This window comes from Rutidosis leptorrhynchoides, chromosome 7, assembly GCF_046630445.1.
Source record: "Rutidosis leptorrhynchoides isolate AG116_Rl617_1_P2 chromosome 7, CSIRO_AGI_Rlap_v1, whole genome shotgun sequence".
In the NCBI taxonomy this organism is placed as follows: Eukaryota; Viridiplantae; Streptophyta; class Magnoliopsida; order Asterales; family Asteraceae; genus Rutidosis; species Rutidosis leptorrhynchoides.
The window spans coordinates 58,393,918-58,419,994 of record NC_092339.1 but is presented as its reverse complement, the minus strand read 5'-3'; the positions used below and the strand labels follow the sequence as shown (position 1 = coordinate 58,419,994).

At 32.5% G+C, this 26,077-nt stretch overlaps 1 protein-coding gene across 1 annotated transcript; it reads left to right on the top strand.

The window, feature by feature from the left end:
* The first annotated feature begins 22,624 nt into the window (after positions 1-22,624).
* Positions 22,625-25,523, top strand: LOC139858520 (DNA-directed RNA polymerases II, IV and V subunit 9B). Its single transcript, XM_071847360.1, has 4 exons — positions 22,625-22,729; positions 22,834-22,909; positions 24,954-25,115; positions 25,240-25,523. The coding sequence occupies exons 1-4, from the start codon at positions 22,701-22,703 to the stop codon at positions 25,318-25,320; spliced, it is 348 nt and encodes a 115-aa protein (XP_071703461.1). The 5' UTR covers positions 22,625-22,700; the 3' UTR covers positions 25,321-25,523.
* Positions 25,524-26,077: the final 554 nt, after the last annotated feature.

The window sequence follows — 26,077 nt, the reverse complement described above, 5'->3', positions numbered from 1 at the left end:
ATTTCAGGACCACCCGTAAACAACACGAGAAGATTAATCATAAGACCTCATGATTGTACGCAACACGTCATTTGACAACACGGTACTTTATGTACGCAACACGTCATTTGACAACATGGTACCATGGGTCGAGATTAATTCTGATCAATACGAATACGATGAGGTCTTTATTTATTTTATTTAAGCAACTAATTGTGGACCACTAACATCGGACTGCTAACTACGGACTAAGAAAATATTAAAAGTATTAAAAGTATATATATATGTAACGATTACTTAAAAAGAAAATATGTTGATATATTATATATATGTTTAGGTTCGTGATATCTATCGGAGACCAAGTCGAATTAAATACCTTCAAGGCAAAAGTGAGTTTCATTTGCTCCCTTTTTAATTGCTTTTGCAATATATATTTTTGGGCTGAGAATACATGCGCTGCTTTTATAAATGTTTACAAAATAGACACAAGTACTTAAAAATATATTCTACGTTGAGTTGTACCACTGGCATATTTTCCTGTAGCTTGGTAACTACTATTTACATGGGTATTGTAAACGCGAATCCTGTTGATAGATCTATCGGGCCTGACAACCCCAACTGGACTGGACGACCAGTATTCAACGGTTGCACAGTACTTCGTTTAGTGACTACACTTGGTACGGTGTAGTGAGATTTCATAATAAAGGGAATATGCGACGTTGATTAAATGTTAAGTATGGTTACCAAGTGCTCAACCACTTAGAATGCTTTACATACACTTGCGAGTGTATTATGTTTATGATTATGAAATCTTGTGGTCTATTAACATATTGAAATGATTGTTATGATAAACCTATGAACTCACCAACCTTTTGGTTGACACTTTAAAGCATGTTTATTCTCAGGTACGAATTAAGTCTTCCGCTGTGCATTTGCTCAATATAAGGACATTACTTGGAGCCGATCATCGCAATGGGACCAAATGTTGATGACTTCGTCCAGGTAGATTAGGACGGGTCCTTTCACCGATGCCTTGAGCAGGAAGGACAGAGAACCCATTCGAGTAAAATCTATGAATATAATGATTCATAATAACCTTACTACTCAAATAAAGGAGGCGCAACAAGGAGTTTTAAAAGAGGGAAATTTAAAGGATGAAATACCCAAAGGATCGGAGAAGCATCTTAATATTCGGGAAGACGGAACCCGGTATAGGGCTGAAAGGATTTGGGTACCAAAATTTGGAGATATGAGAGAAATGGTACTTAGAGAAGCTCATAAAACCAGATACTCAATACATCCTGGAACGGGGAAGATGTACAAGGATCTCAAGAAACATTTTTGGTGGCCGGGTATGAAAGCCGATGTTGCTAAATACGTAGGAGAATGTTTGACGTGTTCTAAGGTCAAAGCTGAGCAACAGAAACCATCAGGTCTACTTCAACAACCTGAAATCCCAGAATGGAAATGGGAAAACATTACCATGGATTTCATCACTAAATTGCCAAGGACTGCAAGTGGTTTTGATACTATTTGGGTAATAGTTGATCGTCTCACCAAATCAGCACACTTCCTGCCAATAAGAGAAGATGACAAGATGGAGAAGTTAGCACGACTGTATTTGAAGGAAGTCGTCTCCAGACATGGAATACCAATCTCTATTATCGCTGATAGGGATGGCAGATTTATTTCAAGATTCTGGCAGACATTACAGCAAGCATTAGGAACTCGTCTAGACATGAGTACTGCCTATCATCCACAAACTGATGGGCAGAGTGAAAAGACGATACAAACGCTTGAAGACATGCTACGAGCATGTGTTATTGATTTCGGAAACAGTTGGGATCGACATCTACCGTTAGCAGAATTTTCCTACAACAACAGCTACCATTCAAGCATTGAGATGGCGCCGTTTGAAGCACTTTATGGTAGAAAGTGCAGGTCTTCGATTTGTTGGAGTGAAGTGGGGGATAGACAGATTACGGGTCCGGAGATTATACAAGAAACTACCGAGAAGATCATCCAAATTCAACAACGGTTGAAAACCGCCCAAAGTCGACAAAAGAGCTACGCTGACATTAAAAGAAAAGATATAGAATTTGAAATTGGAGAGATGGTCATGCTTAAAGTTTCACCTTGGAAAGACGTTGTTCGATTTGGTAAACGAGGGAAATTAAATCCAAGGTATATTGGACCATTCAAGATTATTGATCGTGTCGGACCAGTAGCTTACCGACTTGAGTTACCTCAACAACTCGCGGCTGTACATAACACTTTCCACGACTCGAATTTGAAGAAATGTTTTGCTAAAGAAGATCTCACTATTCCGTTAGATGAAATCTAAATCAACGAAAAACTTCAATTCATCGAAGAACCCATCGAAATAATGGATCGTGAGGTTAAAAGACTTAAGCAAAATAAGATACCAATTGTTAAGGTTCGATGGAATGCTCGTAGAGGACCCGAGTTCACCTGGGAGCGTGAAGATCAGATGAAGAAGAAATACTCGCATCTATTTCCAGAAGATTCGTCAACACCTTCAACAGCTTAAAATTTCAGGACGAAATTTATTTAACGGGTAGGTACTGTAGTGACCCGAACTTTTCCATGTTTATATATATTAATTGAGATTGATATTTACATGATTAAATGTTTCCAACATGTTAAGCAATCAAACTTGTTAAGACTTGATTAATTGAAATATGTTTCATATAGACAATTGACCACCCAAGTTGACCGGTGATTCACGAACGTTAAAACTTGTAAAAACTATATGATGACATATATATGGATATATATATATATATATATATATATATATATATATATATATATATATATATATATATATATAGTTAACATGATACTATGATAAGTAAACATATCATTAAGTATATTAACAATGAACTACATATGTAAAAACAAGACTACTAACTTAATGATTTTTAAACGAGACATATATGTAACGATTATCGTTATAAAGACATTTAATGTATATATATCATATTAAGAGATATTCATACATGATAATATAATGATAATATAATAATTTAAAATCTCATTTGATATTATAAACATTGGGTTAACAACATTTAACAAGATCGTTAACCTAAAGGTTTCAAAACAACACTTACATGTAACGACTAACGATGACTTAACGACTCAGTTAAAATGTATATACATGTAGTGTTTTAATATGTATTTATACACTTTTGAAAGACTTCAATACACTTATCAAAATACTTCTACTTAACAAAAATGCTTACAATTACATCCTCGTTCAGTTTCATCAACAATTCTACTCGTATGCACCCGTATTCGTACTCGTACAATACATAGCTTTTAGATGTATGTACTATTGGTATATACACTCCAATGACCAGCTCTTAGCAGCCCATGTGAGTCACCTAACACATGTGGGAACCATCATTTGGCAACTAGCATGAAATATCTCATAAAATTACAAAAATATGAGTAATCATTCATGACTTATTTACATGAAAACAAAATTACATATCCTTTATATCTAATCCATACACCAACGACCAAAAACACCTACAAACACTTTCATTCTTCAATTTTATTCATCTAATTGATCTCTCTCAAGTTCTATCTTCAAGTTCTAAGTGTTCTTCATAAATTCTACAAGTTCTAGTTACATAAAATCAAGAATACTTTCAAGTTTGCTTGCTCACTTCCAATCTTGTAAGGTGATCATCCAACCTCAAGAAATCTTTGTTTCTTACAGTAGGTTATCATTCTAATACAAGGTAATAATCATATTCAAACTTTGGTTCAATTTCTATAACTATAACAATCTTATTTCAAGTGATGATCTTACTTGAACTTGTTTTCGTGTCATGATTCTGCTTCAAGAACTTCGAGCCATCCACGCATCCGTTGAAGCTAGATCCATTTTTCTCTTTTCCAGTAGGTTTATTCAAGGAACTTAAGGTAGTAATGATGTTCATAACATCATTCGATTCATATATATAAAGCTATCTTATTCGAAGGTTTAAACTCGTAATCACTAGAACATAGTTTAGTTAATTCTAAACTTGTTCGCAAACAAAAGTTAATCCTTCTAACTTGACTTTTAAAATTAACTAAACACATGTTATATATCTATATGATATGCTAACTTAATGATTTAAAACCTGGAAACACGAAAAACACCGTAAAACCGGATTTACGCCGTCGTAGTAACACCGCGGGCTGTTTTGGGTTAGTTAATTAAAAACTATGATAAACTTTGATTTAAAATTTGTTATTCTGAGAAAATGATTTTTATTATGAACATGAAACTATATCCAAAAATTATGGTTAAACTCAAAGTGGAGGTATGTTTTCTAAAATGGTCATCTAGACGTCGTTCTTTCGACTGAAATGACTACCTTTACAAAAATGACTTGTAACTTATTTTTCCAACTATAAACCTATACTTTTCTGTTTAGATTCATAAAATAGAGTTCATTATGAAACCATAGCAATTTGATTCACTCAAAACGGATTTAAAATGAAGAAGTTATGGGTAAAACAAGATTGGATAATTTTTCTCATTTTAGCTACGTGAAAATTGGTAACAAATCTATTCCAACCATAACTTAATCAACTTGTATTATATATTATGTAATCTTGAGATACCATAGACACGTATACAATGTTTCGACCTATCATGTCGACATATCTATATATATTTCGGAACAACCATAGACACTCTATATGTGAATGTTGGAGTTAGCTATACAGGGTTGAGGTTGATTCCAAAATATATATAGTTTGAGTTGTGATCAATACTGAGATACGTATACACTGGGTCGTGGATTGATTCAAGATAATATTTATCGATTTATTTCTGTACAGCTAACTGTGGACAACTAGTTGTAGGTTACTAACGAGGACAGCTGACTTAATAAACTTAAAACATCAAAATATATTAAAAGTGTTATAAATATATTTTGAACATACTTTGATATATATGTATATATTGTTATAGGTTCGTGAATCAACCAGTGGCCAAGTCTTACTTCCCGACGAAGTAAAAATCTGTGAAAGTGAGTTATAGTCCCACTTTTAAAATCTAATATTTTGGGATGAGAATACATGCAGGTTTTATAAATGATTTACAAAATAGACACAAGTACGTGAAACTACATTCTATGGTTGAATTATCGAAATCGAATATGCCCCTTTTTATTAAGTCTGGTAATCTAAGAATTAGGGAACAGACACCCTAATTGACGCGAATCCTAAAGATAGATCTATTGGGCCTAACAAACCCCATCCAAAGTACCGGATGCTTTAGTACTTCGAAATTTATATCATATCCGAAGGGTGTCCCGGAATGATGGGGATATTCTTATATATGCATCTTGTTAATGTCGATTACCAGGTATTCACCATATGAATGATTTTTATCTCTATGTATGGGATGTGTATTGAAATATGAAATCTTTTGGTCTATTGTTACGATTTTATATATATAGGTTAAACCTATAACTCACCAACATTTTTGTTGACGTTTAAAGCATGTTTATTCTCAGGTGAATATTAAGAGCTTCCGCTGTTGCATACTAAAATAAGGACAAGATTTGGAGTCCATGTTTGTATGATATTGTGTAAAAACTGCATTCAAGAAACTGATTTCGATGTAACAGATTTGTATCGTAAACCATTATGTAATGGTCGTATGTAAACAGGATATTTTAGATTATCATTATTTGATAATCTACGTAAAGCTTTTTAAACCTTTATTTATGAAATAAAGGTTATGGTTTGTTTTAAAAATGAATGCAGTCTTTGAAAAACGTCTCATATAGAGGTCAAAACCTCGCAACGAAATCAATTAATATGGAACGTTTTTAATCAATAAGAACGGGACATTTCACAACAAGCCCCATCCAAAGTACCGGATTCTTTAGTACTTCGAAATTTATATCATGTCCGAAGGAGGATCCCGGAATGATGGGGATATTCTTATATGCATATTGTGAATGTCGATTACCAGGTGTTCAATCCATATGAATGATATTTTGTCTCTATGCATGGGACGTATATTTATGAGAACTGAATATGGAAATCTTGTGGTCTATTAAAATGATGAAAATGATTATTTATGTTAAACTAATGAACTCACCAACCTTTTGGTTGACACTTGAAAGCATGTTTATTCTCAGGTTTGAAAGAAATCTTCCGCTGTACATTTGCTCATTTAAAGATATTACTTGGAGTCATTCATGACATATTTCAAAAAACGTTGCATTCGAGTCATCGAGTTCATCAAGATCATTATTAAGTCAATTATAGTTGGATGTATTATGAAATGGTATGCATGTCATCAACTTTCAATGAAATGAAAGTTTGTCTTTTGAAACGAATGCAATGTTTGAAAAATGTATCCTTTAGAGGTCAAGTACCTCGCGATGTAACCAATTATTGTGAATCGTTTATAATCGAGATGGACTTCGTCCGGATGGATTAGGACGGTTCATCACAGTTGGTATTAGAGCAGAGGTCTTAGCGAACCAGGTCTGCATTAGTGTGTCTAACTGATAAGTCGTTAGGATGCATTAGTAAGTCTGGACTTCGACCGTGTCTGCATGTCATAAAGTTTTGCTTATCATTTTGTGTCGAAAATTACCTGCTTATCATTCTTAGAGAATCACTTGCTTATCATCCTTAGTCTAGACACATCTTATTGCAATGATTGCATGATTAATGTATAGACAAAATTCATATCTTAACATATCTGCTAATTCATATCTTAGCGTATCTGTTATTGTAAACTTTGCCTGACATTTTCTGTAGATTCCTCCGTAACTTATGGGATTTTAGTATTATATATGCATATGTAAATTATGTATTGCATGGTACTAATCTACATCCTATAATCTATTTCTTATCAAAAAATCCTTCATCTGATCGTACGAGATGAATCCCTCAACCAATTCGAATTCCTTGGATTCCGACAGCTATTCCGATATGGAGTTTCAACTAAGCTCCGAAAGCAGCATCACCAGAATGAATCAATCAATCAGCCATCCCCAATTCATCTGATGAGTTCGTAGTCGACTTAATCAATAGAGACGCGAAGAAGACGATCTTTTTTCGTCAACCGAATTCACCTCTTGACGAAGAACCTGAAGCACTTACCGGCGAACCAATTCGAAACACCATTTTCACCCTCATTTCCCGAATACCTCGCTATGATTATATACTATCTCAAAATTCAAAACCTTACTCACTCACTCGTTCCGATCGACAATCATTCCGGAGTAATCGAAGGAGTCAACGAGCTTCGCATCTGAGTAATGATTTTTGGAGAATATGGTGCAAAACTTACCAGCTTCAGCAACAGCACCAACACCAACAGTACCACCAACAACAACAACATCTGCATCCCAAACCTCAATTTCACAATCTGTCCTACGAACCTCAACATCATACGCACCATAGACACCAAGGAGTACCAACAGCAATGAACGATGAAGTATTGGACCATAACTCCATTAATATTCTGCGAAGAATATGTGGATCCTAATAGTTTTAGAGATTACTTATTCTAGCTCAAATCAAAATTCATATGAGTTTAATATAATATTAACTCATTAAATCCATAATTACATCTGAAGAAAATATATATGTATATATATTTTCATAAAGATTGTGATTAAAAATTCCTTCGTACAAACTGTTAATGGTGAAAATATTTTAACGGGTAGGTAATACCCGTGGAAAAATTTATATTTCACATTAATAAGTTACGCTGTACATTCTTCAAATCAGATTTAGCAGTCATTAACAACACTGCTCAAATTCACACATATACGTATTCGTTCACCAAAGAGCAACTATTTTCATCCAAGTTCAATTTCATATTCGAATTTTGACCGATCAGAATCCAAGTCAAGATTTGACAAGTGGCATAATGAAGAAAATAATGAACAAAATAAAATTGATTAGTAACCAATTAATTAACTACGTAAAACTTTAAAACTATATTAACCAAATCCTAGCTAACTGTTCCTAGCTAACTGTTCCTATAAGACTATTTCCTTAAAATATACTTGTTTTGGTGGAACTATTGAATTATTGGATTATTGGACTACTATCATGGACAATTAAAAAGTATTAAAAGAGTAGGAAATATTAAATACAACATATTTCGACTTAAAAATATTGTAAATAAATTACATCTACTACAGTTAATATTTCCTCAAATTTTCCACTTGATTTCGTCTTAAACATCATTTGTATCTTCACGATTACATTCTGCGTTCAAACCTTTCATGATTCTTGAAAACACCTCAATCGAGAGGATGAATCAACCGCACTTCAGTTACGGAAGAAAAGATTAGTGCATATAGTTATGCACCTGAAAACACTTAGAACCTGAGCAAACGTTTAACACGTATCTGTGCTAGCTCCTTTGGCATTGTTATTACCGAAAATAACATTGCATTTCTTTTTCAAAGTAGCAAATTTTGTCACAGCTTCAGCAAATCAACTTCGACTTTTCGTTCGAAACAACCTTATTATCACCTTGATTTATATGTATGCTCTTTTGTTGTTACCGAGGAACCTTTTATATTCCACCATATTACCGTCAGCGTTTAATCATCTAAAAACACAATTCTCTTGAAATCACCTCGGATCGATAACCAATGATTCAGATATGGTAGCAGTAAATGTAGAGGAATCGACAATCAGTACTTTAAAAACTCACAGCATATCTACATCAACAGTTATATGTACGACATTTATCTCTTAGAATTATGATCTCTCATTCTGAATTTCTGAAAAGCACCCAGCCGCAAATCAATATTCTGAATGTTGAAAAAGCTGAATGAAGCAGCAAAACCATAGACAACAGTAAACGACCTTAATCATCAGAAGATTGATGATAAAGAATAGTATGTTGGAAAAGCTCAGAACAGTTGGAACTGGAAAATGGATTGAACCAACCACGAAGGAGTGTTAGGAACGCTCGATAGAAAATCGGGTATTGAAAAACTGATTGAGCTAACCACGAAGGAGACCAAGGACAAATACAAGGACCAAACCCTATATTCAAAGAATCCAAGTAATTCTGAATCCGTTGAAATCTTTAGAGAATATCTTGCTCCTTACTCTAAACCCTTGCAGATAATAGACTCTATCATCCTCTGATCTTAGATATTCCGAGATATTATCGTATCTTTCATTATAAATATCCTCCATATTCTGGAGATATTTTTATAACTATTCTTACCTGAAATCATTAATCTCTTTGTGCTATCGGTATTACATCATATAGAAACTGTTAGTCTCTATATTCTGTAAACTTTCGAGCTTAAAATATGAATGTTATTGAAGTAATGTTGGGAACTGATGCATGAGTTAGTATGATATAATGACACTTGATCAACGTGATTATATTACAATAAGTCATGCTGAGTTTCTAATGGAACGTGATGATTCACAGATCATATCATCATCACGTGCCATGTTACATAACTCTTTCATTCAAATTAACTTCGGAACATATCAAGAAAATATATTTTTGATAGTTCTATTCTCAGTGATTCTGGTAATTTTACAGATCAGATCGTGCTATTACGTTCTTCCTTGATTATAACATTAAATTCATTCGAAACTCCATACTTACAAATTCTGGACCATTACTCGTTTTACTAGAGATCGAGAGGAGATTAAAAAGACGAAGAGCTCCGAAACATAAAGGAAGATATAAAACTCGACAACAACACTGAAATTACAATAATTAAAAATTAAAACATCACGACAATTAAAAATTTAAAAGATTACAATCAAACTACTCGTCGTCGTCAATTGTCATCTGCAAAGTAACGTTCACCAGTCACTTCACCATCCGTGAGGTACTCTGGAGACATCGGTATTTCTCTTGATGCTTCAACTACTGCTTCAACTGATTCATCGAGGTAACGATAACCCAACGTCTCTTCATCTTCAAGAACCGCATACAAAGAAATGCGTTTACCGCGATCTTCAATGGTATCTTTTATAAAGTACCATTGATCATCGGTACATAGAAAAATTGCCCTACAATCCGCATCATAATCGTCTTTATAAAAGAACACAGACGTGAATTCACACGGAACTTTTTCCTTCAGAAAGGATAGCAAATCTTGTAAACCAACATCACGAATGTCGATATCTTCAAACGAAATACTGTCGCCCCACTTATATTCCTTCATTTGATTACGGAAATCACCTCCGTAATGAACATTGAATGAAACAATCATTGGGAGAAGTGTTAACATTTTACAGTTTAAGAGTGTTTGATTTTGATTTTGAGAAAGGTGGAAATATAAAAGAAATATATGTTTGTGTGTATAAAATGAAGTATATGGTGGTGTTTATATAGTGTAAAAGTGACCGTTGGGATAGCCGTTGAAATTTTTTTTTACTAACGACTAAAAATTTGGGCAAGTTTTTGGGCGAAGGTGGACGATGCCCGTTGGGACCTCTCTCATGATAGTTTCATTCGTACTCTTCGAAAAATCGAATTGTTTTATTCATATTACTCAATGATGATAAAACTCTATTGTATCAATTCATATTCGTCATGAAAACATTTTTATTGTTAGCCATGACGACCTCACTCAAATTTCAGGACGAAATTTCTTTTAACGGGTAGGTACTGTGATGACCCGGGAATTTCCGACCAAATTTAAACTTTAATCTTTATATAATTCCGACAAGATAAGCAAAGTCTGTAATATTAAGTCTCGAAAATTTTGAAACTATGTTTATGCAATCAATTACCTTTCGACTGCTCTCGACGATTCACGAACCATTAATCGTAAATAGTATAATTAAGTTATTATGAATATATCTAAATATATATGTTACTATAAAATACATATAAATAAATATATAAATATCAACTATTTAGTAAAAGTCATCGCATAAAATAATATTACATAAATCATACATAATATTATATTAAATTACAAATTTGAATATAATTAAGATATTAATATTATTACCATTAAAATACATTTTTTTTATTTGTTAATCCTAATATTAATATTTGTATTAGTACTTCTAAAATAAAATATATGTAAGATCTAAGTTGTGTTACTATCAATAATAATATTAATATTAATATAACTAGTATTGTTATTTGTATCATTAATAAGATTATTATTATTATCATTAATTAAATTTATTAAAATTTGCACTATTGTTGATATTAACATTTTTTTATGATTTAATATTACTAGACTATTTACTAATAATTTTAATATCGCATAATTAAAAATAATAACATATTTATACTTGTAATTACCAGATTAGGAATTATATATATTTATATATATATAAACAGATTTATACATACAGGTTTATATAAATACATATATACATACTAAATACAACTGTATATATCTATATAAATACATAAACAAATATTTGGATATATAAACAATTGATATAAATAAATTTAAATACAAGAAGGTACGTATTTCTGTTTCCCATCGTAATCAGACTGTTAGGAAATTTTGTTTGATGTCTTTCAACTGTTAGCATATCGAATATAATCTATGGAACACGACAAAATTTGTTAACAATCTTAATCAACCTTTTAAATTTTTTTTTATCCATATCTGCTCCTAAAGTGATTCTGTCGACGACTCCTTCAGCAATATATCAATCGAATATCTTAGATTGTGTAGACTTATTCGAACAACTATCACCATTATCATCGATATCTCTTTTGCTTCTTCCATTTTCTGTTACATGAACATTCCACCACCATCACTCATTATCATCTCTCATGATATTTTACACGAATGCAACTATTCGAAGTCTTTATGGTTACACGCCATCAATCACTCAACACTTCTACCGTCACATGATGAGCTCAATAACCATCATCATTAATCACCCATTGCTACAGAGTTCCTGGTAACGAACCACTTAAACTCAAACCATCATCAAACTACAACTCGTTCCCACATTAGTGTGTTCCTGTTTTCATTCGTAAACCTACTTCATTGCAACCACCTTCTCTTTCACCATGAACAACCGAACCGTCACCTTCTATCACCCAATACCACTCTAACACCACCACAACCAATACTACAACCCAAACTCATCCACGTCACCCTCACTATCGTCTTCCTCCCCAAACAAAACTAACATAAAACCTGCTCGAAGTACCATTGCAAAACCCATTTTCTTTTTATAGTTTTCTTCGACAAACTATACATAGAATTTATACTTCTGTGGTGTGCTTCTACAACCGTTAATGTTCTTGTTACCAGCGACTAACCTCACATTTAAATTACAAATGATTTGGTACCAACTTTATATTATGGTGAGAGAATTAAGTTAATCACGTAATTGAAGGGTAGATTGATATAGTGGCCCATTAAAAACCGACCCTACCTCATAGTGAAATGATCAAATATTAGGTATAGTCACAAAATGTTACTAAGTGGGACAATTTAAAAGCATTGGCCGACCAAGAAGGGGGTCACCAATAGGGACGTTCAGCATTTTTTTTTTTTTTTTTTTTGCAAATGCGTATGATAATTGAGGCAAGTGGAATTTGAATACTACAATGGTGATGAGATGATATTGCGGTTCAGGATTATTGCTATTCCTTCGGTTCTTTTTCTGTTTAGGTAATACGAACCCAAACCAATATTTACATATTAATTTTGGGCCGTAGTAGACTGCTACTATAACCGTTAGTCCATTGATGATCGAAGACCAGCACGTTCTGTTAAGACGTATTAAAGATATTAATGAGCATGTTTTAATGGTGATGATAACGGTAACGAAGATGATTAATGATGATGATGATAGCGTGTGTTGATGATGATGATATGTTAGGTGTGCGAGGTAATGATAGGGTTTAGATGATGAGGTGGTTAGGAGATGATAATGGTTATAATGATCATGATTATGGTTATGTGAATGATACTTGATAAATGAAGAAGAAGAAACAGTATCGGGTTAATAGAATTGAGTTATAAATTAAAACAGAAAAGTAATGACAGCCTAATGGTTTGGAGTGTTGTGGGTTTTCGATAGGTCGAGGGTCCGAGTCTCGTCACAGGAAGTTTACTTCTTTTTAAGCCTATTTTGAGGTAGTTACTTATCATTTTTATTATCTTTATTATTATTATTATTATTACTGATTATTAATATTATCATTATAATTAGGACTAATGTTATCCTTGTTATGATTATCATAATTACTTTTATCATTAAAATTAGTAATATTATCATTAAGACTAATATTAGAATTTATCATTTTTATTAAACTTATCTTTTTATCAAAAATTTAAAAGTATCATTATTATTATTATTAGAATTAATATTAAATTTATTATTACTTTTAACATTATTATTATCATTATTATTATCATATCCTTTCATAAGAATTATCATTTTTATTATTATTAGTATTATTATCTCTCTATTTAAGTACTATTATTAGTATTGATTTTACGAACAAAAGAGTTAATATATAAACAGTATATTTCATACTATATTTTTGATAACTATAATAATAATTACATCTAGGGTATAAATGTATCTTAAAGTATTATAAGTAATAATAACGCATATATATAAAAATAAATATAAATTTGAATACATTATAATAAGTTACAATGTAAGCATATATATATATGAAATATATATATATATATATATATATATATATATATATATATATATATATGAAACATATATTTTATATCACTAATAACTATATGTCCGACTACAAATATACATGTTAATATATATATACAATTGATATAGGTTCGTGAATCCGAGGCTAACCTTGCATTGTTCAGTTTGTCTAATGTCGTCATATGTATTTTTACTACAAAATACAATAGGTGAGTTCATTTAATCCCTTTTTACTCATTACATTTTTGGGACTGAGAATACATGCGCTGTTTTTATAACTGTTTTACGAAATAGACACAAGTAATTGAAACTACATTCTATGGTTGGATTATTAAACCGAATATGCCCTTTTTATTAAGTCTGGTAATCTAAGAATTAGGGAACAGACACCCTAATTGACGCGAACTCTAAAGATAGATCTATCGGGCCCAACAAGCCCCATCCAAAGTACCGGATGCTTTAGTACTTCGAAATTTATATCATGTCCGAAGGAGGATCCCGGAATGATGGGGATATTCTTATATGCATATTGTGAATGTCGATTACCAGGTGTTCAATCCATATGAATGATATTTTGTCTCTATGCATGGGACGTATATTTATGAGAACTGAATATGGAAATCTTGTGGTCTATTAAAATGATGAAAATGATTATTTATGTTAAACTAATGAACTCACCAACCTTTTGGTTGACACTTGAAAGCATGTTTATTCTCAGGTTTGAAAGAAATCTTCCGCTGTGCATTTGCTCATTTAAAGATATTACTTGGAGTCATTCATGACATATTTCAAAAAACGTTGCATTCGAGTCATCGAGTTCATCAAGATCATTATTAAGTCAATTATAGTTGGATGTATTATGAAATGGTATGCATGTCATCAACTTTCAATGAAATGAAAGTTTGTCTTTTGAAACGAATGCAATGTTTGTAAAATGTATCCTTTAGAGGTCAAGTACCTCGCGATGTAACTAATTATTGTGAATCATTTATAATCGATATGGACTTCATCCGGATGGATTAGGACGGGTCATCACACTTAACTAATCTCCTTACATATGAAAAAAAAATCCGTTTGTATTTCAATCAAAAGCAAAACAAAAATTATGTATATGTTTGGTGTTTGTTATAATATATAAATATATATATATATATATAAATGGATAGTCAATTATTGATACACAAAAGTAATATTATTGTATTACCTAAACTTGTGATATTTTTGCTATAAATAGCCATGAATGCAAGCATTAAACTTGCACCATTTTCTCACACTTACAAAGTGTTTCTTTCTTTCTCTCCATTATCATCTTTGTTCTTACACTTCATTATTAGCATTCTTAATCAAGAATCAAACCATTAAAGGTAGTTATAAGCCTACTAAATTATAACATCAAGAATCAAACCACTAAAGGTAGTTATAAGCCTACTGAATTATAACACGTTATCAGCACGATAATCTTAATACTAATTATGCTTGGCTCTGCCACCTAAATGATATATGGTCGGTTATACCACCTGAACAATATATGGTCGACACTGTCGTCTAATTATCATTTATGTTACTAACATTTATATTTCAATTATCTAACATTTATATGGCCGACACTGTCGCCTAATTATCATTTATGTTACTAACATTTATATTTATATTATCTAACATTTATATGGCCGACACTGTCGCCTAATTATCATTTATGTTTACTAATATTTATATTTATGTTATATAACATTTATTAATGATTGCTTACATATGGTCGACACTGTCACCTACTTATCATTTATGTTATATTAAATTTATGTTTAATGTTTATATACTTATGAATATAAAGTGACTATAATTTATCATGTTGTTTGTTTTAATAGAAAATGTCGAATCTGGAAAAGCTTAAATTTACTCCTTTAGAATCAACTGGAAACAACTACATGCCATGGGTTATAAAAGTAAAAATGCATCTTAAATCAATGGGCATTCTTGAAGCCATAAATGAAAACAACACTTGTTCTGAAAAAAGAACAAGCAACGGCATGTTGCTTTATTCATCAACATATTGATGAATGCTTACAAAATAATTATGTAACTGTAGAAGATCCCCATGTTTTATGGGAAGGTCTCAAAAGCAGATTCAATAATCAAAGAGAAATTTTACTTCCAGCTGCTATGGAACAATGGAGAACATTAAGGTTCCAAGACTTTAAGAAAGTAAATGAATATAGCTCAGCTCTGTATAATACATGTTCACAACTTAAATTCTGTGGACATGAAATAAGTGATGCAGACATGATGGAGAAAACTTTCTCCACAATGAATGCTGCAAACATCACAGTGCAAAGAAATTTGAGAATGCTAAAGTTCAAAACATATCCTGAACTTAATTCATATCTCTTAGTTGCAGAGCAAAATGATGAGCTATTAATGAAAAATCAGCAATCCCGTCCTACTGGTACACTTGCAATCCCTGAAGCAAATACTGCAAATAATTATAAACAGGGAAAAGGACGCGGGCAAGGTCGTGGTTATAATAACCATCACCATCATCATGCCAAAAGCCATAACTATGGAAGAAACCATCCTTATGGTAATGGTAATGGGCGAGGACGTGGTCGTGGCTGTGGTGGTCAAAGAAATAATAATTCACGAAAATATAAATATCAACCACAAAACAAGCCCACTAAACAAGATGTTGAAGAAAATTCTTCTAAAAATTCTGAAGAATCTTGCTACAGATGTGGTAGAATGGGCCACTGGGCTAATACTTTCCGAACATCTAAACATCTTGTTAAGATGTATCAGGATTCACTGAAAGATAAAGAAAAGGAAGTAAACTTTGTGGATAACGTCGATCCAACAGTCACTGAGAAACCATCTGATTTATATGAAGATTTCTTGAATGTTTAAGTTGTGTGTCTTTCGAAAAATAAACGATTTAATATCGTCTGTCTTTGTCATTATGTTTGCTAAATGTTTCAGTACTATCTATTTGCGTGTAAAATATTGTGTAATATTAATGTACTCACTATTTATTTCTTATATATGAAGTTCAATATGAATTTTGCTGGAATACAACATCAATCAAGTGGTGGAGATCTCTGTATAGCAGACAGTGGAACTACACACACTATACTTAAATTCGAGAAATATTTTATTGATCTAAAACCAACGGAAGGAACTATACATACAATATCAGGACCTGCTAACTTGATAAAAGGGATAGGAAAGGCAAATTTCATACTACTAAATGGTACAAAATTTTTAATAAATGATGCCTTATTTTCTCCCAAGTCAAGCAGAAATTTATTGAGTTTCTCCGACATATACCTTAACGGGTATGATTATCAGTCGGTGACAATAGAAAATGAGAAATATTTAAGTATCACTGACAAGAGTCATGTGGTTGAAAAACTGCCAAGACTTAGTTCTGGATTACATTATACACATATAAATGTACCAGAAATACATATGGTAGTTAACGAAAAATATATTGATCCTGGTGTATTCAGTTTATGGCATAACAGATTAGGCCATCCAGGATCAACAATGATGAAAAAGATTATTGAATGTACTCATGGACATCCACTAAAGGATAGAAAAATCCATCATGATACAATGGTTCCATGTACATCTTGCTCTCTTGGAAAATTGATAACTAGACCCTCACCACTTAAGATTGAGAAAGAATCACCAATGTTTCTTGAAAGAATTCAAGGTGATATATGTGGACCAATTCATCCACCATGTGGACCATTTAGATATTTCATAGTTCTAATAGACGCATCTAGCAGATGGTCTCATGTTTGTCTGTTATCAAGCCGTAATGTGGCATTTGCAAAATTTCTTGCCCAAATTATTAAATTGAGAGCTCATTTTCCTGATTACACCATTAAAAGGGTGAGACTTGATAATGCTGGTGAATTTACATCTCAAACATTTAATGACTATTGCATGTCTATAGAAATTGTTGTTGAACATTCTGTTGCTCAGGTGCATACACAAAATGGTTTAGCCGAGTCATTGATTAAACGTTTACAGTTAATCGCTAGACCATTGATAATGAGAACAAAACTCCCTGTATCTATATAGGGTCATGCAATTTTACATGCTGCTGCATTGATTTGCATCAGACCAAGTGCAAGTCATAAATATTCCCCCCTACAACTTGCTTTTGGTCAAGAGCCAAATATTTCCCATCTTAGAACATTTGGTTGTGCAGTGTATGTTCCAATTGCGACACCACAACGTACAAAAATGGGTCCTCAAAGGAGGTTGGGAATATATGTTGGATATGAAACATCTTCAATATTAAGGTATATTGAACCTATGACAGGTGACGTTTTTACAGCACGTTTTGCTGATTGTCATTTTAATGAAACATTGTTCCCTAGATTAGGGGGAGAAATAAAAAATAAAGAAAATGATATTTCATGGTGTGAACCTCAATTAAAGTATCTTGATCCTCACACAAAAGAATGTGAGACAGAAGTTCAAAAGATAATGCATATACAAGAACTCGCAAATCAATTGCCCGATGCATTTACAGATACAAAAACGGTGACAAAATCATATATACCAGCAGTAAATACTCCAGCTCGAATTGAAATTCCAAAAGCTGGCAATAACGTCACTCATGAATCTTTGCCACGTCAGAAACGTGGAAGACCAATTGGTTCAAAGGATAAAAATCCTCGAAAAAGAAAATCAGCTGATAATGAAGTAAAAGAAAGTGTTCAAGAAGAACCACAAATCAGTACTCCTACTGCGGAGGAGATTGATGATGTCAATACAGAAATTGCAATCAATTATGCATATTCAAAAATATTATGGAACCGAAATGAAATGAAAAATCTTGATGAGAAATTTTCATTTAATGTTGCATATGACATCATGAATAATGATGATGATCCAGAACCAACATCTATGGTTGAATGTCAAAATAGACATGATTGGGCTCAATGGAAATAAGCAATACGAGCTAAATTAGAATCACTCAATAAAAGAAAAGTTTTCGGATCCATCATTCTCACTCCTAAAGATGTGAAACCTGTAGGATACAGATGGATTTTTGTCCGAAAAAGAAATGAGAAAAATGAAGTTACAAGGTATAAAGCTAGACTTGTAGCTCAAGGTTTTTCTTAAAGACCGGGAATTGATTATGAAGAAACTTATTCCCCTGTTATGGATGCAATTACTTTTAGGTACTTAATCAGCCTGGCAGTTTCTAAAAATTTAGAAATGCATCTCATGGATGTTGTGACTGCTTACCTATATGGATCACTTGATAGTGATATATATATGAAGATACCTGAAGGATTTAAGGTACCAGAAGCATCAAATGCAAAACCCAAAGAAATGTATTCGATTAAATTACAAAGATCTTTATATGGGTTAAAACAATCGGGACGTATGTGGTATAACCGATTAAGTGATTACTTGATAAGCAAAGGGTATACAAATAACCTTACTTGCCCTTGTGTTTTCATTAAGAAAACAACATCCGGATATGTGATCATAGCTGTTTATGTTGATGATCTTAACATCATAGGTACAAATAAAGAGATCTATGAAGCCATTCAACTTCTAAAGAAAGAATTTGAAATGAAAGATCTCGGAAAAACCAAGTATTGCCTTGGTTTACAAATTGAACATATGCCTAATGGTTTACTTGTACATCAAATAACATATACTGAAAAGATTTTGAAACGTTTCAATATGGACAAGGCAAAACCATTAAGTACTCCTATGGTTGTTAGATCACTCAATGTTGAAACTGATCCATTTCGTCTATGTGAAGATCATGAAGATATTCTTGGACCAGAAGTACCATATCTTAGTGCAATTGGAGCTCTTATGTATCTTACAAATTGTACAAGACCTGACATTTCTTTTGCAGTTAATTTATTGGCAAGGTTCAGCTCTGCTCCTACCAAAAGACACTGGAATGGGATCAAACACGTATTTCGATACCTTCGAGGAACTACTGATTTAGGATTATTTTATTCTAACGAATCAAAACAAGATTTGGTTGGTTATGCTGATGCAGGTTATTTATCTGATCCACATAAAGCTAAATCTCAAACTGTATATGTATTCCTAAATGGAGGTACTGCAATATCATGGCGTTCTCAAAAACAAACACTTGTTGCTACATCATCAAATCATGCCGAAGTGATTGCATTACATGAAGCTACTCGGGAATGTTTTTGGTTGAGATCAATGACACAAATCATTACTGATTCTTGTGGACTAGAACGCGATAAAAGTCCAACAATTATCTATGAAGATAATGCAGCTTGCATAGCACAGATGAAAGAAGGGTATATCAAAAGTGACCGAACCAAACACATACCTCCTAGATTCTTCTCATACACTCAAAATCTCATTAAGGACAACGAGATTGAAATGAGATATGTTCAATCCAGCAAAAACTCTGCTGATCTTTTCACGAAAGCACTTCCAACTGCTATTTTAAGAACACACGTTCATAACATTGGTATGAGACATGTTCAAAAGATGTAACAACTGAAGCGATGTCTACTTAAGGGGGAGTCAACTCCATGCTGCACTCTTTTTCCCTTAGCTAAAGTTTTTTTCCCACTGGGTTTTCTTTAGCAAGGTTTTTAACGAGGCAGTAACTTACCGTTGATCTTCAACAAACAAAATTGCTATTCAAGGGGGAGTGTTATAATATATATATATATATATATATATATATATATATATATATATATATATATATATATATATATATATATATATATATATATATATATATATATATATAAATGGATAGTCAATTATTGATACACAAAAGTAATATTATTGTATTACCTAAACTTGTGATATTTTTGCTATAAATAGCCATGAATGCAAGCATTAAACTTGCACCATTTTCTCATACTTACAAAGTGTTTCTTTCTTTCTCTCCATTATCATCTTTGTTCTTACACTTCATTATTAGCATTCTTAATCAAGAATCAAACCATTAAAAGTAGTTATAAGCCTACTGAATTATAACATCAAGAATCAAACCACTAAAGGTAGTTATAAGCATACTGAATTATAACAGTGTTGTTGATTTACATATGTATTTAGAATTGTAGTATATGTTTTCTAGATTTGTAGTTTATGTTTATCTATAGGGTGATAACGAGGACCACATAAAGATCTCGTTAATTTACTCTATATTTTATTTTGGTAATAATCACCTTTAAAGTTGTCGTTAACACGTTTTAATGTGTTGTACAATTTGATAACTATTGTCTATTACCACTAATTCTATACTAATAAGTAACCACTATGTATAATACATTAAGGCGTATTAATGAAAGCCTTAAGAATTGTCATCAGCAAAATTTAAATTTTAAATATCATTATATATCTTAAATTATTAATGAATTAAATTTGATTATTAGAGAAACAGAAATAAATAAATAAATAAGTGAGATAAGGCTGATTGTAACGGGGGTAACTGACCCCATCACTTGCCTTGCTGGACACAAAGAGATGCCATTTTTGGCTATAACGGATGTTACTTTGGTGTCACTTTGTGGCGTCGGGGAGAAAGAGACGGGGTAAGTGACACCTGTTTCTTGTTTTTTTTTCTTTATTAATTAAAAAGTATTATTTTTATCCCCATTTAATGCTTAACCTAATTATATTTTGACACAACATCATAATACTCCTAAGTACTAACACCAAAAAGATTCACCACCACTACTCCACCCAAAAAGCAACACGTCCTAGTAATCCAAAAAGTACAAAAAGGCAAGTGACACCACAAGTAACACCAGTCACCGTTACAAATAGTCTAAGGGATCATTCAGATCTGATCACTGAATCGGTCAGTGTTCAAAGCGTTTGATACGGACCTCTGAATGAAAGGTTAACTCTGAATAAACTCTGAACGGTTCATATAATGGAGTATCTCTAAATGGTTCAGTTCTCACTTCTTTCCCTACATACCCTTTTATTTCTCTTATGTTTTTTCATCTCTTTCTCTTCACTTCTATGTTTCTCAAATTCTTACACCGATTGATTTTATTTTTCCAGGTAACTTTTCTTCACTTTCAATAATCTTCTACCTTGAAACCCTAATATCTATTTTTTTCTTCTTCTGTCATGTATATCTATTTATCATAAATATTCATATGATTCTAATGGGTTTTTTTAGCCTCTGTTTTAATTTTTTAGGATTTCTCACTTTATTTAGGATAAAAAAAGTTTTTGAATCAGATAACCTCTGTTTGAATGAGCCATTTGAAGGAAGAGAGGAATAGCACGGAGACACAGACAAAGAAGAGAGATCGACGATGATGAGGATGAAAAGATTGAAGATGGGCTTGAATTATGTAGATCTAGTGTGAACACATTTAAGGAGAGCAGATGTAATTGTTTATAAAATGATGATGAGGATGAAAAGATTGGAACTTTGGTATGTGATTGTAATTTTTTATACGGCAAAAAAAAAATACTATTAATAAACCTCGAGAAAAAACAACATACAACATAATTTTTTTTAACACTCCGTAATTGTTTATAACCTTTGATCTATAATTATTGTTGTTGTAAAAGTTTAAAGCCTAATTGTTTATAATGTTTATGAATTTTAAAATTATATTAAAATAATCTCGTTCGCAAAAAATAAGACCCAACGATAAATTATACTCAAGGTCATAATGATAATTTTAACTCATTCAAGTGTTGATTCAGAACTCTTATCAAACAGTGAATTTTCATTCAGAATCATACTGATTCAGAGCTTCTGAACCATTCTGGACTCTGAACCATTCAGTGCTAAATCATTCAGTTTTATCAAACGCACCCTTAGTCATTACATTTGAATGAGGACTGGGCACGCAATAAATTCTGAGTTTTTAAATTATCTACAAAAAGTGAAAAAGCGATGGATGGCAAAATAAAGTAGAATGCGTATAAATCCGAGGACCATCTGTGTAATTTAGTAATTTCAAAACATAAAACACCTCCAACTTCAACCAGGTGTAATCGAGAAGCAGGTACTAATCGACGAAGAATACCCCCTTTTTACAACAGTCAAGATGAGCATCATGAAGTTTTGCATAAAATGGTTGTTATCTTATTACTGCTACATTAATTAATTTTATCTCTCAGTTGTTATAATTTTGGTTGCACTCCAACTGTTTGTTTAAATGTCTTGAGTGTTTATGGCAGCGAAAACATTCTGTACCCTAAAGAAAATGAAGAGCGGAATCTGCTTCTCTATGCTTGCCGTAACTGCCCTCACAAGGTTAACACAACTAATTCTTTAAAAGTTATGCTTAAGAATTTAGGATATGCATAAATTTTTTTACATAATTAAAAGCTACCTCACTACGATTAATGTACAATAATTATAGCTATTTTTTTTTTTTAAGTACAACTCTAAGGGCTAGAAATAGGAAAAAAGAAAAATTATTAGGGCTGCAAACTGTAATCATTACACCTCAAAAATCCTTTGAAGGAATGACAATTCCTTGAATAGATATATAATAAGGGTCCGTTTGTTTGTTGGGTGGTTTGTTACATTCTATGGAAGAATCGAAATACAAAGGTGTTCAAGAATAAGCTCGAGACGGTCCCATCTTTATTTAGCGAGGTTCAAGTTCTTTCATATGATTGGATTTCACGACGTTGCAAGGGTCATATTATGGATTGGCTACAATGGTTCTCACACCCTTAGTTTTAACTCCTTTTGTTAGTTGCAATCTTTGCAATTAGCTTAGGGCGATGTAATTTGTTTTCCTTATTTCTTTCGTGATGTATCGTGCTGTTAAGGGTGCCCAGTCAACCATGTACTATTCGTGATTGTTTAATATAAGTCTTTCTTGCTTTTCAAAAAAAATAATAAGGGTCCGTTTGGTTGATAGAATCAGGGGATTCCAACTGAATTGGAATTGAATTGCAGTATGGTGTGTTTGGTTCACAAAATTCAAAGGAATTAGATTCCGTTGGAATCTTAACATTCTACCATTCAAAGGAATTGTCATTCCTTTAAAAGTGATAGAATTTAATTATATTCCTATCTTCAACATTCAAAAATGAAGCTTTCGTTTCGCATTTACGTTTCACGTTACGTTTAAGTGATTGAATATTACGATTACTTTTGGCTTTACATTTCGCGTTTTCGATTTGCATTTTCAATTTCTGTTTTTGATTTGCTTTTCCGATTCACGTCTTCATTTCACGCTTTCGATTCGCGTTTTCATTTCGCGTTTTGATTCGCGTTTACAATTTACATTTACAATTCAATTCGTGAATCGCAAATCTGAAAAATAAAACTTGAAACTGAAATCCGAAACGCGAGTCTGAAAATTAATACCAAAAATGGTACCATCAAATTCTTGTATCACCTTTTAGTTATTTTATAAAATCGAATTCAACAACATTCCATGTCAATTTAAAATGCATTTTTTCACATTCAATGGAATTTATCAATTCTAATTCCTTCGGCTACCAATTTGACACATTCAATTCCTTCCAAAAACATTCTTTCAACCAAACAGGACCTTAATTCCCATTCCGTTAACCTATAGAAATGAATAGATTATGTGGTCGGATTGAGTCACCAAACCTACCTTCCCTCCTATTGTTATCATCACAAGGTAAGTTAGTCAGATTGGGCATAAACCGAATGAATGAATGAATGGATGAGTGAGTGAGTGAGTGAGTGAGTGAGTGAGTGAGTGAGTGAGCGAGCGAGCGAGCGCATGAGCGAGCGCATGAATGAATGAATGCATGCATGCAAGTATGTTGGAGTGTGTTCTATTGCTTGACAACACAAGCCGACAATTTTTCTTAGAAGTGTTCCCGTATGTTAGCGCACTTAAACACATCTATCTTAGTTTGTAGTGATAACTGATATGGAACAAATCATAGGTATGATAGAGCTTAAAATTTTGTAAACGATGTATATAAGGATATAATGACCACAGATTTATGTTTATATAATTTTGTTATCCACCATATTTTATGTTGTATATATGGCTTACATAGTCTGCATTTCGATCTGTTCCCCCCTATTGTTGTTGTGGCTTTGAAATTTGTCTATCAAGGTAGCTTTATAATCAATATTTTGTTGCTCCTCCAGACCTTAACTGTAGTTGATATTGCTTATTCAAGAGCCCTAGTTGTGTGTATGCCACTTTTTATGAGTTTACATAGCATGGGTGTCATTAGTTATCAACAACAAAAACCCAAATCAACCTGTTTATTTGCAAATATTGTAACTTGAAGGTGTGCATCTTAAGTATTATTTTTGGATGCTAATTAATTTAAACTTCAAAATCGCACAGGAGGTTGCAGATGATAACTGTGTGTACAGAAACAAGATACACCATTATGCTGTTGGGGAGGGAACTCAAGTTTTGAAGGATGTAGCTGCAGATCCAAGTCTTCCACGTACAAAATCAGTTCGATGTTCTCAATGTGGTCATGGAGAGGCTGTTTTCTTCCAGGTCACTATGTTTTCTATTATTACAGTATACTATTATATAACTGTTTCTGTAAATACCTCATTCTGTGGATCTCATTTTAAACATGATTGAAGACTTGGAAACTAATACTGTTTTTATTTGCCAGGCAACTGCAAAAGGGGAAGAAGGTATGTCATTGTTTTTCGTTTGCTGCAACCCGAGCTGTGGCCATCGATGGAGGGATTGAGAGAGAGCTCTATGGATCAGGGACTCATCTATGAGAAATAATGGAGGAGTTTTTGATGGGTTTTTATGAACCAAACTTCTGACTGTTAATTGAAACTTGTGTTTTAACTTTGATCCTCCTTGATGATTAGCAATGTGGTGTTGTTATGTTTGTCTGGTTTATAATTTACTTTGACTTTAACGAGTACAAGTTGGTCAAGTTTTCACAAAATGTTGCTAAATTTATGACAAGAACCAAAATAAAAGAAATTCAAGTATTAATAAATAGAGGATTTTGCTAACGACAACCTCGTTAGTGTGCATAAAAGTATTGTACATATCAATAACTGCCACTATAAAGTCATCATTTAACCGCCATGTACACACATCTTTATGCACGTTAATAACAGCCCTAAAAGTCGTCGTCCATAAATATATGAATGTGACATTTGTCCTTGTTGATGACTATCCAGTCCACCTAATTCGGTCACTAAAAAAATACTCAATCAGTTTCAATTTAATAGTCCCCATACAAAAACACACGGTTTAAAAAATATTATCATCACCTTGTACTTTTTAATCACTTTCTTATTTTATCCCTTGTTTTTTACTTATTTTTTTTTGTTTTAGCAAATGTATAATAGAACTTTATCTTAATATATTTATCTATATTTGGAATTGTACTATTAATTTTTAACATCCAAAAAGGAAGAACAATTCTATTAAATTGAGAGGGAGGAAGTAGTATTTTTAACTAAAATAATAATAATAAATGAAGA